The sequence below is a fragment of the Crinia signifera genome, chromosome 11 (assembly GCF_055691185.1).
Source record: "Crinia signifera chromosome 11, ASM5569118v1, whole genome shotgun sequence".
In the NCBI taxonomy this organism is placed as follows: Eukaryota; Metazoa; Chordata; class Amphibia; order Anura; family Myobatrachidae; genus Crinia; species Crinia signifera.
In genome coordinates this window covers 118,545,969-118,560,746 of record NC_139227.1, presented here as the reverse complement: position 1 = coordinate 118,560,746, position 14,778 = coordinate 118,545,969, and the positions used below count along the sequence as shown (strand labels likewise).

At 47.2% G+C, this 14,778-nt stretch overlaps 2 protein-coding genes across 11 annotated transcripts in view; one reads left to right on the top strand and one right to left on the bottom strand.

The window, feature by feature from the left end:
- MAPK8IP1 (mitogen-activated protein kinase 8 interacting protein 1) overlaps window positions 1–3,567 on the top strand; it is a 68,745-nt gene extending 65,178 nt beyond the window's left edge. For 6 of the 10 annotated variants that reach the window (XM_083164522.1, XM_083164521.1, XM_083164519.1 and 3 more), the window contains exons 10-12: window positions 226–296; window positions 403–501; window positions 1,945–3,567. In XM_083164522.1, the coding sequence (XP_083020648.1) occupies window positions 226–296; window positions 403–501; window positions 1,945–2,017 (243 nt within the window). In that variant the 3' untranslated portion in view covers window positions 2,018–3,567. The remainder of the gene's footprint in view (window positions 1–225; window positions 297–402; window positions 502–1,944) is intronic. The other 4 variants (XM_083164525.1, XM_083164524.1, XM_083164523.1 and 1 more) reach the window with 1 other exon arrangement.
- A 2,296-nt stretch (window positions 3,568–5,863) lies between these two features.
- Window positions 5,864–14,708, bottom strand: PEX16 (peroxisomal biogenesis factor 16). Its single transcript, XM_083164516.1, has 11 exons — window positions 14,436–14,708; window positions 11,049–11,084; window positions 10,820–10,896; window positions 10,525–10,658; window positions 9,850–9,950; window positions 8,884–8,958; window positions 8,654–8,797; window positions 8,457–8,529; window positions 8,125–8,244; window positions 7,666–7,730; window positions 5,864–6,899 (listed from the first exon to the last, which is right to left on the bottom strand). The coding sequence occupies exons 1-11, from the start codon at window positions 14,572–14,574 to the stop codon at window positions 6,841–6,843; spliced, it is 1,023 nt and encodes a 340-aa protein (XP_083020642.1). The 5' UTR covers window positions 14,575–14,708; the 3' UTR covers window positions 5,864–6,840.
- Between the last annotated feature and the right edge of the window lie 70 nt (window positions 14,709–14,778).

The window sequence follows — 14,778 nt, the reverse complement described above, 5'->3', positions numbered from 1 at the left end:
CTGTTTGTCCCTCTGGGTGAAACGTTCCCCTGTCAGCATCTGTTTGTTAGAAGCTCCTCTGGACCTGTCCTGTTTGTCCCTCTGGGTGAAACGTTCCCCTGTCAGCAGCTGTTTGTTAGAAGCTCCCCTGGACCTGTCCTGTTTGTCCCTCTGGGTGTAACGTTCCCTTGTCAGTAGCTGTTTGTTAGAAGCTCCTCAGGACCTGTCCTGTTTGTCCTCCTGCAGGTGAACACATGCAGCCATTTCTTCCAGTTAAAGAACGTCTCTTTCTGCGGCTACCACCCTAAGAACAGCAAGTGAGTGACCGGGGGTCTGGGGAAGATGCAGTGGCCTCCATTTGTTCTCTACCACCCTTTGCCGCTTGTCTATTATTTATTCTTTCCCCTTTGTCTTCCTTCCTAGATATTTTGGCTTCATCACTAAACACCCATCAGACCACCGGTTTGCTTGTCATGTATTTGTCTCTGAAGAATCCACCAAACCCCTGGCAGAGTCTGTCGGGTAAGTCTGCCGCCGTGGGGTACATTTACTAAAGCTTCCAAAAATGAAAAGAGGTAATGATTGACAGGTTTGGACTGGTTGCTCTGGGCAACATCACATTTCATTTGAGTACATTTAACACTTAATATCCATCCTGGATGCAAGGTCAGCGATGTCGTGGATGATGACAGAGTGTGCACCTGCATTCTTCTTTTTCCTGCCTGGTACTAGAAGTCTCAGCATGGCACTACCATAGGGTGTGTGCAGTCCAGCTCTCCTGGGGTACATAACGTGTAGCTGGTCTGCAGCTCAGCCAATGCACCCTGCTCATTGGTTCAGCCAGGATGTTGGTGATGTCACTGACCGGCTGAATCGCCGCCCTCACTGTACTGTATGTAGCAGACGGCTGCTCCTTATATCACAGGACAGTAGCCTGAGAGGATTACAATGATTTATACACAACCAATGCGGTAGTAAATACTCCATTTAAAATGTAGCATGACCTGTATGGAGCACCCAGATAATAGATGGCCATTTCGCATCCTAATATACTGTAGCATTGACTGGACAGGTGCAGTTACTCCTCAGTTATGTTTACGGTTAGAAATTCTGCAGTTGTGGAGCACCCCCTAGCTGTACTACCAAGAACTGCATGCAAAAATACATACTGTATGCCAAGCAATCAATGAAAGATGGAGGGACATGATAGACAATGTAGGGAGTGCAAAGCAGTGTTATAATCATTAAATTAAATCAAGAAAAAAGGGGAAAACCTTATTCTGATTAATTTTACATGTGGTTGTGATTTTATTTAAAGGGACATCACCATAGTAAAGAAAAAAAAAAAAAACATATTTAAAACACCCTTATAGAAGTCACAAGATTCATTTATGAACACTCTCTTTATAGATCCATTTCCCATAACAGGTACACTGAACGATCCTGTCGATATGTCTTTTCCTGCCAAATTGGAACAACATATCTATTCAAAATCGTTCTAGTGCAGGGGTGGCCAAACCTGTCCTCAAGATCTACCAACGGTGCATGTTTTTCAGGCAACCTGTGGATCTATAGTAGGAATGAATGCAGCAGGTTTGAAAAATGTGACAGTTAGTAATGACTACAGCTGTGCACCAGCTAGGTGACCTGGGAAATGTGACAGTAAGGTCACCTGTGGATTTCTAAAATGTGACAGTTTGTGATACCTATAACCGGGGAGGGTGATAGTCCAGAGATTTGGAAACATAATATGCAACAGTTGGGCAACCTGAAGATTCACACTTTGTAGAATATTTCCAAACTTTGGAGAGATATCGTTCCAACCAGTGAGCTCCTGTTGTTATGTCACATGACAGGTATAAGCTAATTGGCTGGTACTTTATCTCTCTATACATAATTTTGTCACCCCCCCTTAACATTTTCTCTGTGTCGCTTTGATACAACCTCCGTGTCTCTTCCCCACAGGAGAGCCTTCCAGCAGTTCTACAAAGAGTTTGTGGAATACACGTGTCCCACAGAGGATATATACTTGGAGTAACCATGGATTTCTAACACTGAAACCTGTTCTGTGCATGGACCTAGTGCTCACATAGAAGCAGGAAGCTGCCGGACTGGTGGAGTGAGGGAAGAGAGGCTCCTCCGCCCTACAGGACTGACGAACGGCGTGTGCCAACATCAGCCAGGGCGATAAACTCCTGTTCCATCTTAGAACTCTTCCCGATAACCTTCTCAGTTCTCAGCTCTGCCCCTAACCCCACTGTGCATATTCAAGCAGCTGGGGTGCCAGCAGACATCTGCACACCCCCCATATACTGCAAATGGAAGGTGCGAGGATAAGCGAATGTGGCAGCCGGACTAGACTAGTCAGTGAGCGAGAGGGGGGGAGGTAGACGTACTGTCCCTGCATGCTGGCATCTGTGTACCGAGACATTGTGTGTCAACAAACATAGTATTTATATCAAGTAAGGGCTAGCGAATGATTGCGTGTGCATTATACTAGTGTATATTAGTGACAAGACGTGTGTCACAGAGTAACATGCGGATAGGGAGACGCACCTGGGCGCGGTGTAACATGCGCAGTTGGCAGGGTGTGCAGATCGATGAGCCTTAACTGGTTTATAAACAGGAAGGGGGTACACTGACACAGTGGGTAGAGGGGGATAATATTGTAAGTGTGCTTCAAAATGGACCATGGGTTCGGGGATGGCGAATGTGCTGCTTGCTTTGGTTTTCTTCACTGTTAGTGATGTAATCAAGGCCACTAAACCTAAAATTCATGGTTCTTTGTTTTAAATAAGGTTTCCATCTTTGGGGGAGCATTTGTTCCCTTGCACACCAGATTTCCTGTCTGCAACAGACATATCCCAGGCAGCCAATGCACGTACAGATGGCAGTCAGGCATTCAGACAACGCAGCCTCTTGGTACCAGTGACATCACAAAATGTAGCAGCCTATCGGTGCACTAGGAACAAAAAGTGCCTCAGTGACATCAGAAGTTCTTGGTGGCTTAATGCCACACTGCATTCTCATACAGATTTCTACTAGCGGGCCTGTGCCGGCCTCAGATGTCTATAATGGCAGTGCAGTCAGCATATCGGAGGCTGAAATGTCTGATAAAGTAGGACAATAGCTTCTCGGGAAATTGATCCTGTTGGTGTCTCTGCCTATACACTTCTGTGTCATAGGGACCTTCTCATATTGGGTTGAATTCTATTTTACGTTTAGTGGTTCCTTGAAAGTACAGAATGTCAGCTCTTGGGTGTGTCACAGGTGCAGTGCTTGCACTTGAGGGGTGACCCTGTTGGTTGGGGGCAGAGGGCAGCTTGTGGCTCCTCAATAAACAGCCTGAGATTTACTTACCAACCGCCTCAGTGACTCTGATTGACATTGCCTGAGAATGTGTGCGCAGAAGAGCGCGACATCGATAGGGGTATGGACAAAATAAATGTGGCACCATACCAGTAACTCAGTCACATGGGCGATATCATCGTCAGCCCAGTAATATTTATGAATAGTAACGTTTACCACCCAGATTGCAGCGGGGAGATCAATCGCAGTGCAGATCATGAGCCAGACGCACTAAGCTTCAAAAGTGATAAACAACTAACCAATCAGCTCCTGCCTGACATATTTCAAACAGTTTATAACATGGCAGGAAGGAGCTGATTGGTTGGTTGTTTATCACATTTGAAGCTTCGTGTATCTGGCCCCATATCCTTGAACATCTTTGCAGTCTTGCCAAACAGGTGTCCTAGATGCGATGCACCAGGAGTCTGTGCAGATTATTTGATAGTTACACTTTTATATCTGTATGAGTCTTTTGGTGGGTTTTAATACTGTCCGGGTTTCCTGGATATTCGGTATGCCAGCCGATCTCGGACTTTTTTTTTTAAAGCGGCAATCATTTACTAGACAAAACTTTAAAGCACCAAACCTTTTAAAGGATTGGTGCTTTAAGAAAAAACAAAACAACAACAAAAAAAAAACACAACAGCCTTCGGTCCTCACCCCGCACCTCAGGCGGCAGTAGCCACCATGGTTTATTTCCATGCCAAGTTCCATTGTGGTGCATACACAGACTCTGTCGCACACAAGTCGCCACATAATTTCTCAGCACAAATGATGTTGCGACTAAGATGCATTTATGCAACAAAAAGAAAAGAAAAACAGCCAAAACTAGCGGAGTTGCAGTTGACCTGCCTCATGTCAGAAACCCAAAGCTAGCGGAGTTGCAGGTGACCTGCCAGCCACCTAATACTAGGCACCTCCAGCTGCATCAGCTGCTGAGACTAGAATCATGAGGACACATCTGTAGCAGAACATTCCGCGTCCTCCCTGCTGATCCCGCATTACAGAACACGGCCCTACATGATCTCTATAACACAGCTATGCATTGTCAGACCCATCACTCTGACCCTTACTAGGTCTTCTACCTGCTTATGGCTGGTGCGGTGAGTGCGCCACATAATCTGCACAGAGGACCTCATTCTGATCCATACGCTTCCCTGCGCAAACGTGCGATGGTTTGCGACTTGCCATACACATGTATGCGCATGTTCAGCCGCTTGGTACGAGCGGGCACGGTCAATGGTCACTTGTTTGCACCTAGCAGGGCGGGCGGGAAGTGGAGAGGGGCATTTTCATGTGCCACCATGAAAATGCTGGTTGTTCCCATGTAAATGCGCCGGTGTCTTAGATCTTCGAGCGCTTGCAAAATCATTACATGCTAAACATCCATTCACATACGTGCGGGAATCTCCGGTGTGCGAGCAGGGGTGGGCTATCATGCGAGTGCCAGGCAGCGCATACATACGCAGCGAAATTCGCAGCTTTGCGTGTCAAGCAGAATTCCAACTAACTGAAAAATATGCATGGAGTGAATTCAATAGCTCATAGGAGATGTCGCTGTTGGATCGAATTGAAACATTGACTGATAAGTAGAGATCCGGCAGCAATTTGGGAGAGACACGGACGTAGAATTACTACAGTTTTCCTACTTTTAAATTAATCTGAGCGCTCCATGAGCAGATGGCTGAGAGACAGTTTGTGATATTGGATAATTGGGGCACGGGTTTAGGCTGCAGAGGTAAATCTGGCTGGCATCTGACTAGCGCTACCTATGCCATCATTGGTTTACCTAGGGCAGCGATGTACGCAGAGAACAGGTATGAGGCAAAGACGGATCCAGGCATCCTAAAGCTGCCCCTATTCTTTACCCACCCCTCAGTACATAGGGCCTTATTCTAGTTCACTCTTTCTGACAAGATCCAAAACCATGTGCACTGCAGGGGGGCAGATGTAAAATGTGCAGAGAGAATTGGATTTAGGTGAGTTATTTTGTTTCTGTGCAGGGTAAATACTGGCTGCTTTATTTTTACACTGCAATATAGTTCTCACTTTGAAGAAAAACCCCACCCAAATCTAATTCTCTCTGCACAAGTAACATCTACCCCCCTGCAGTGCACATGGTTTTGTCCATCTAAGAAGGATTTTGTCAGAAAGAGTGAACAAGAATAAGGCCCATAGTGTTCTGCTGGCACCAACCGGACCTCAAAATGAAGAGGTCCAGTTTAATCTGGATGTCTAGGAACCACAAAGTCCACGAATGCTGGCATATTCGTTATAAGGCCGACCTTCACAGCGCTGTAACACACTCCATTGTAATCAGCAAACATCATCTCGAAGCTGGTGTAAGATATTAACGTATACAATGAACTAAGGATGGAATATAAACATGTCATTGTTGGTGTAGCTTCTCCATAGCAATGCAGTGTGAGGAGAAACACAAGGACAGGTGCTGGTATTAATCTGGTTGTCATGGCGATGGTAGAATACACATCCCATCGTACAGTATATTCTGTGTGCTATAAACCAGACCTGAACGTACTGAATACAGTTTATTGAACAGCTGCCGATCATACAGAACAATTCACAGCTTGTAGCATCTACCTCAGAAACTGAACATATCATGATGTTCTAGAGCAGTTTCTCTCTCCTCAAAGACCTACAGCAGACCAGATCTTCAGGATTTCATGTGCTGAAACAACAATTATTCCACACAGGGAAATCCTACAAGACTGGCATGTTGAGATGAGAAACAGGTCTAGATACAGAACTATACATGTCCTAGAAGCCCATTTACACCACATACGGGGAGAGTTCTCAAACGGCTAGACAGGAGTCTAATCGACTCTACAAAATGATCGCTAAAATATGGTTGCTATGGGTAACCCCAGCACTCTTTAGATGCTTTTCGTACATTTCACCAGCTTATGTAACTACAGAAGAATCCCCATTTTCCTTCATCCTAAATCACGGATGGAGATAAAGTATCAGCCAATCAGCTCATAACTGTCATTTTTCAAACCCAGGCTAACATGACAGTTATGGGCCAATTTCTCTGTCCACTATATCTCTATCCAAGGATTAGTAGAAAAAAAAACAACAAAAAAACAAACTGTATTGATAGTCACATGATATCCTCACGCTGGTATTATGATACAGAAAGGGGATTATATATCCAGTGTTCCGCATATTATATAACTCATTGTATACGCTTTCCAAATGTTCAGGATCAGTCGGCAGGCTGTAATACACAAAGTCCCCACCACAGTAATGGTGGCCTCAGTGAGCAGGTGAAGGCCTTGGTCCTACCACAGCTTCAGTATTGCTCAGGAGGGAATTAAAACGGCCAGAGTTTAATACAGGAATGTCCAGAGATTGTTCCATCATTCATTACGGAGCGCAGCGACCTCATCACTTAGCAGATGTTGCAGCCCCTGGTGAGCTCCACGTTCTGCTAAGAGTGAAGCCCAGAAACGAAGACTCAAATCCAGCCAGTGTGAGCCCAGAGGAGCCCTGTCAGCCCCAGTTGTAGAAGTAAATCTTCTGCCAGACCGGTAAGTAATCCATGAGGGGACCTTTATAGAGACAGGATGGTTACAAGACAAACCTTCATTCAGACTCAATTAGACAGGAAGCCCATACACTAGGGCAATATTGCAGTGTCGCTCATCACATCGATAAATATTATGTGCTGCAGGAGGGCTGCGCTCAGCAGAATTTGAAAAAAACTTTAAGATACTGGGCATCCCTCCGATTGGCTGAGAGAGCTCTCTCAGCCAATCAGCGACCGCCTGAATGTGAGGCCTATGATTGGCTTAGAGCTCTCTAAGCCAACCAGAGTGCCTCTTGGTGTTTTGAAAAGTTTTATTTCAAATTCTGCCACCTGCTGCTGACTTCCGCCAGCCCTCCTGCCACGACTCCGCTACACCGATGCCCGCCAACCCTCTTCCAGCATCTTATTTCTTGCGACATCGGGTGCTGGAAAAAAAGCACATCAGATGCGATATCGCATCCCATCGAATAATTGTATGGGTACCCTTAGAATCGATATTCTGCACAGTGCTCTCGATGGTGGCGCCGAGTTGGAAGCCAGTGTCACCCAGTGACGTCACGCCAGCCATATGCAAGAGATCTGCAAAATGCAGGCCTAACTATTTCATGGAAAGAGGGATCCAGACCGGTTTGTCCAGGACAGAATCACACAAAGTAGTGTACATTGTGCAGCCGTGGTGTATGTAAGACTCACCTCTGTATGCTAATGTACCCAGGAACCCCATAACTACCATAAGGTAATGCATTCCGGAGACATTTCTGATTTAAAAAAGTAAAAATCAGACTTACGTGCCACCAGCCCAATTCCCGGGACGTAGTCTCCCAGAAGACGTAGGAGAAGGAGGAGGCGGATCCTGGCAATGCATCAAGAACATGTCAAATACTGCAGACACATATTTACCATGTAACCTATGCACAAATCTGCCCCCTGCTGTTGGAAAAGTGTCAATACAACCAACTTATGTTGTCATTATTGCCCATCAATAATAACAGATATTATCTAGCCAGACAAGACATTGGATAATAGAACGTCTGTAGTTACTGTAAGAAGGGAATCTGGAGAATTTTGAAAGCAATGGTGACTCCGAGTAAACCGATGATATACTGCCGCACCCTCCTGGTAAAACCCAGGCACTACTACACAAGAAATCCTGAAGATCTGGCCCGCGTGTAACCCAGGCACATGTACTACTGCTTCCCAGAATTAGCATGATTATACATCCGTGTACAGATATATTGTGTACTTACTCAGTATATCGGTTGTAGAATGGAGACCGAACCAAGTAAAACAGTAAAAGGAGGGTCCTCCTCCTCAGCTCCCTTCGCTCCCGGAGGCTCAGATGGTCAATATCACGGAGTACGCACAGGCTATAGAAGAAACATCAATGTATTAAATGTAGGTGAAGCTGCTGAGAACAAAACCCCCATCCCCCCTTTCCCCCCCAAGCACAAACTATTCCTAGATCTCACGCGTTTCACCTATAGGGGGAGGCTCCAGCTGGAGATGATAAACATAGGTACCTGGCTGAGGTGTGGGGGAAGATTGTCTTATGAGGACGATTGAGAATAGACTGACTCACCTGCCAACATCCAACGCAGCTGCCATCAGCCAAGGCCTCCAGGACTTCTGACCCCAGGCTGCCAGACATGCCACTGGAAGTGAATGGGTTAAGGATCAATGAGAAGATGGACGATGCACAGTTTACAAAGACTGTCACGCATCAGCTACCCCCTGGATAGCGGGTGTTTGCTGACATCCTCAGCACATGAAGGATACAGTGCGTAATGGGCCTCAGGATTTGAACAGTCTCTGCTATAGTCCCTAAGGTTCCCAAATCAGAAGGCTTCCCGTCATCTGCCTTCCTCTGCTGAGCATCCGGAGCCTGAGGGCTTCTCCAAAAACGATGACGGCCAGAGGGTGCTGCATATACAAAGAACGATGTTGTAGGTATTACAAGCACCCCCCAATATGCTGTACCCCTCTCCCCAAACAAGGCGGATCCTTACCGTCTGTCAGGGAGCGCACAGCACGACTGGACCGCTTGCCCACAAAGCAGGTTTCATGTCTGCCATTGGTTTCCTCTATTGAGAGACAATCGGCGGGAAAAGTCAGAATTAGACATAAAGGAGGCAGAGCGGGTAGGCAGGCGCCGGTCTCCAGGCAACATCTGGTGAGACCTCCAAACACCATATTTCTCAAACCACATATACCGATATATCGCTCGTACAGCTGGTGAATCATATATCGGCTAGACCATCGGCTCATGTGTAAAGCGGATAGGTCTGTAAACAAAACAGACCCATCACATCAGCTGTGCAGCACAGCAGATGCCGATATATCGGTACATCCGACCGTATGTACGGAAACTGACCCATGTGCCAGCCGCACAAACCACCAACAAGGACATCACTGCCGGTTCCTGTGGCGAGGCGTGTCGGGCGGCAGATTGGCCATTAACATTAAGAACCGTTAAATTCAGGCATGTCCAAACTATGGCCCTCCAGCTGTTGTGAAACTACAAGTCCCATCATGCCTTGCCACCGTTTTGCTATTTAGGGAATGCTAAAACAATGGCAAGGCATGCTGGGAGGTGTAGATTCACAACAGCTGGAGGGCCACAGTTTGGACATGCCTGCATTAAATTGATCAGCAGGTCGGCAAAAAGGCTGATCCTTCGGCAAAGTGTATAATCAATTTTAGAGGACCCAATATCAGTCCAACTCTATAGCAGGCAATATATATATATATATATATGGGTGAACATACAGTAAGTGTAAGATAACTGGATATGCTCAGACACGAGCAGGTCCGTGGACTCTACACATGGGCATCACTTGCGGGAACCATGATTACAATAAGTGTTAATACCTTACTGTAACGTGCCAGAGTCAGGAGCGCACATACAGTATATAGAGAAATGTGAGACCTTGCAGCAAACGTCTGTGGGCCTAGGCTATTATATGGCAACAAACCTGGTTGGTTCAGGGCCCCCTCGCGGTCAAGCGGAGTAGTGGAGGGAAAGCTTTGGATACCGGATTTATATGACAGAAGCAGCACAACACGGAGGCAGGCCCTGGTGGGGAGAGAGGAGCAGGAAAACCATTACTGAGCATGCTCACAGTGGTGTCTTCTGATTTCCAAGTGAGGTGTTAGGAGCTCAGAATCCTCTCATACTATACCGGCAGCCATTTTGTGAGCTGGGCCAGATCTTCATTTCTGTCCCCACAACGTTGGGGGGGCATTCAGGTCATGCAACAATGGAGGTCTATAATGTCGAGGTGGACAGTCAGTTTTTTATGATTTTTAGGGGACTTTTTCATGCTTTCCCATCCATGTGGACGATTGTGAACGGTAAATTACGCCAAGCACCACAACGGCTGAGAGAAGCACCTGGCCCAAAGTGAGCTATCCGCAGGTACCTGCGACAATAAAAGGGTGGCCCACATGGAGATGGGCATGGGTCATTGGGTTGACCTAATTTATGTTGACCACTGAAGGTCGACAGGCCTTAGACGACATGGCTAAGGTAGACAGGGTTAGGAGGTTGATACAAGCATTTTTGTTATGTATTGGTTCATCCCACAATACTCCAGCTGCATTCTGTGTATTCCACCTATGCACTATGACTAGAGGGACCCTGCACTTACTTCAGCAGCTGAATGACCAGTATGGCCACCCATCTCATCTTATCTCCAAATGCCCGTGCCGACCCAATTTCAATGAAAACCTCCAGACTCTCCAAGACCCCCAGCCAGTTGAGCAGACGCTGACGGGAGCCATCCTGGGAATGAAGAAGACAACAGTGGAGACATGGCGGATGCAAGAGACGTCAAGGCCAGAAATAGCGGAGGTGAGGCTGGTTAGGTGGAGAAATAGACATTGTAGGACACGGTATACGGCCCGTAGGTATGACTAGGTATACGGTCTGTGCCGGGTACTTACGGTGGGAGGAGGTGTAAGCAGCTCTTTTCTTAGGATCCCATCATTAAGTAGAACCAGGAGATTGGAGGCGGAATAAACTTAAATGATAAAGAAACGTAAGCACCTGGTAAGTCAAACGGCAAAACACAGGTACTGTCACACCTCAAAGACCTCTTCCAAGTAAATGGGACAACCCCCCCCCCCCCAAGTCACCCCTACCAGTATGTGCTTATCACCAAGATGTACTTACATAGCTCAGACAACTCATTTGAATCCGTGAAGCGTCCTATCGGAAAGAAGAGATAATTGCATCACATAAGCATACTGTAGGGCGGTGCAAGGGGAATGAAAGGTGTCTGGGTACCCTCCCTATAGAGCCGGAGTTACTGATTACAGCATTCGCCCACACCAAAGGTTTTGCTTTTTTTAATAGCAAGTTAAGTGCCCTTTAATGATGCATCCAATCATTTTTCTTCGCTCACTACCCAAAAAATCATCATCTCCTTTTCAAAATCTCTCTAGATAGACCGTGTGTGGCTGCAGATCCTAGACTCAACAGGTCATAAAGGTGTGGTGGAGAAAAGGGGATATGGTCATTAGGTCTACACCAACTAGGTCGACAAGCATTGGGTCGACAGGCAGCAAGGTCGACATGGGTTTAGTTATACAGTCAAAAGGTCGACATGGGGTTTTACACAGTTTTTTGAGCCGACATGCGGTATTTCATGCCCTAACATCCACTAGGGTGTGGTGGGAGAATAAATTAGTGTGCCGAGTGTAGCGAGGTACCGTGCCCGAAGGGTATGCTGTGCACTTAAAACGGTGTCCATGTCGACATTCGGCTAAAAAACCAGTGAAAACCCCCATGTCGACATTTTGACTGACGACCTTGACCATGTCGACTTAGTGCTTGTGTCGACCTAGACCCATGTCGACCTAGTTGGTGTAGACCGAACAACCCACACCCAAGAAAAGAATAAGGTTAATGAAAAGAGCTCAGAGCGGTGCACCAAGCCTTCTCTGCTCATGTGCCATATGGCGGTGGTTGCTATGGTGTCGATACTAGTGCATCAACCATTAGTAGCAGTCCGAACATGCGAACTATGGAGAAAGGAGACTTCTGCTGCTACTTATTGCCTGACATTAATTGATGTTACTAACAAAACATAAAAGGTCTTCATTGCTTGGATTGTTATTACAGCAATGCTTGAGCTCTTGTCAGTACCATCCTATGGTCTACACTTACATGGCTGCAGCTGCTTCTAGAACTCGGTCAGTAATGGAGACGCTTTAGGATAGTGGATAATTTGGTACTTGTGTAATATCTGGGCGCCCGATTTTTTAACCGCATGCCTTAACTTAAGGCATGCGATGGGACCTGATTTTCGGGGTTTTTAAGACGTTCCTGTACAATAAAAAAAAAAAAAAAAAAAAAAAAAAAATCGGTCGCATCGCATGCCATTATAATAGCATGCTATGCGACGCGACCGACCCAATTTTGCCATTGGACCCAATGGTAAATTGTACCTCAGACCCGATTTTACATTGGATCCAATGTTAAATGCCCCCCAGACCCAATTTTTCATTGTATACCCACCTTAATTAGGTCAAATGCCCCCCCCCATTGTTAACGCCAACCCGAAGCGTGGCGAGCGCAGCGAGACTGCGAGGGGCGGCGGTACGCGTCCTTCAACCTTTTCATACCCCCACTATCCACGTCGGCGTGGAGTTGATTTTATTTAGTGTGGCGAGCCTGAAGCGTGGCGAGCCCCGCGTGGGGCCGCGTAATACGAGCCCAGCGTCCCCTCGCCACGCTATATAAAATCAACTCCACGCACTCCATGCGATGCGACCGATTTTTCGGACCCGATGTCAAATGTTGACATCGGGCACCTAGATATTACACAAGTACCGATAATTTAATGAAACTTGTTGCGGCAAAAATCTTATTTAGCACTTTGCACAATGAACAAACCAGGAATATTTACTAAAGGTCTCCAATTATCGGGGGGCTGTTCTCCGCATTGCTCTAGGGACTCATTACTTATGGGCGTGGTATATGGATGACATTGGAAAGAGGTCACCCTGATTTTGTTTGTCTCACTGTAGAATGTAACATTAGAGCTACATTTTATTCTGAGTGAACATGAATGGGGCCCTATGTGTCACCATGTAAGGAGATTACAGCACAGCAGGTGAGGGGTAAAGTCCAGCTCAGTATCACCTAGATCTCTGTACCAGTGAGGTCAGACAGATGCAGAATGGTGCACAGCATAGATCTGCAGTGATTACTGATATGATACATTGTACAGGAGTTATGTATCCCAGAGACAGTATACAGACCAGTAGCTCCCACCAGAACACGTCTGCAGTTATTATACATCTGATCCACTGTAGACTAGTGCTCACAGGAACCGAATGCAGTATAGAGACTGACAGCTCCCAAAACAACACACCTGCAGCGATTACTGATCTAATGCATGGGTTACACAGACTGGCACAAGCACCTGCAGCCATATATGGGATAGGACACGGATAGCAGTACACAAACACCTGCCCACACTACTACTGATCTGACACGTGGTATATGGGATGGGACAGGACAGGGGTAGCAGTACACAGGCACCTGCACACATTACTGATCTGACACATGGTATATGGGACAGGGGTAGCAGTACACAGACACCTGCACACACTACTGATCTGACACGTGGTATATGGGACAGGGGTAGCAGTACACAGACACCTGTACACACTACTGATCTGACACATGGTATATGGGACAGGGGTAGCAGTACACAGGCACCTGCACACACTACTGATCTGACACATGGTATATGGGACAGGGCAGGGATAGCAGTACACAGACACCTGACACACTACTGATCTGACACATGGTATATGGGATAGGACAGGGGTAGCAGTACACAGACACCTGACACATGGTATATGGGAGAGGACAGGGGTAGCAGTACACAGGCACCTGCACACACTACTGATCTGACACATGGTATATGGGAGAGGACAGGGGTAGCAGTACACAGGCACCTGCACACACTACTGATCTGACACATGGTATATGGGAGAGGACAGGGGTAGCAGTACACAGACACCTGCACACACTACTACTGATCTGACACATAGTATATGGGAGAGGACAGGGGTAGCAGTACACAGACACCTGAACACACTACTGATCTGACACATGGTATATGGGAGAGGACAGGGGTAGCAGTACACAGACACCTGGTATATGGGAGAGGACAGGGGTAGCAGTACACAGACACCTGCACACACTACTACTGAGCTGACACATGGTATATGGGATGGGACAGGGGTAGCAGTACACAGACACCTGCACACACTACTACTGAGCTGACACATGGTATATGGGATGGGACAGGGGTAGCAGTACACAGACACCTGCACACACTTCTGATCTGACACATGGTATATGGGACAGGGGTAGCAGTACACAGACACCTGACACATGGTATATGGGAGAGGACAGGGGTAGCAGTACACAGACACCTGACACATGGTATATGGGACAGGACAGGGGTAGCAGTACACAGACACCTGACACATGGTATCTGGGAGAGGACAGGGGTAGCAGTACACAGACACCTGCACACACCTGCAATGAGGTAGGAGAGCATGCGCACCGCCCCCTCCACCTTAGTGGCCCCTGTCGGATTCTGGACCACAAACTCCTTGTACTTGCGGGCGAGCTCCTGCAGCCTGACCCGGTACCGAGCTATTGCGGCGGCTGCCATCCTGCTCCTGCCAGCTCTCACCTCTTCCTGGTCCCGGAGACTAGCGCACGGCCCCGCCCCTCAGCGGGCGGAGCCTGCAGGTTAACCCCTTGCTGCCGGTGCATTACCCGAGTACAGGGGATGGCGGCTCCCCCTGTTATATCCTGGCAACTGGAGGCGTCACGTTTCCTTTAAGAGGCGGGAACACAAGCGTGTAAGCCGCGC

Excerpts from the sequence above, each read along its gene's own strand:
- PEX16 (XM_083164516.1), bottom strand. The coding sequence starts at position 14,574 with ATGGCAGCCGCCGCAATAGCTCGGTACCGGGTCAGGCTGCAGGAGCTC. Across the intron at positions 8,245-8,456 it reads GCTGCGTTGGATGTTGGCAG|CCTGTGCGTACTCCGTGATA; the intron begins GTGAGTCAGTCT and ends TTTCTTCTATAG. Across the intron at positions 7,731-8,124 it reads TTCTACAACCGATATACTGA|GATCCGCCTCCTCCTTCTCC; the intron begins GTAAGTACACAA and ends ATGCATTGCCAG.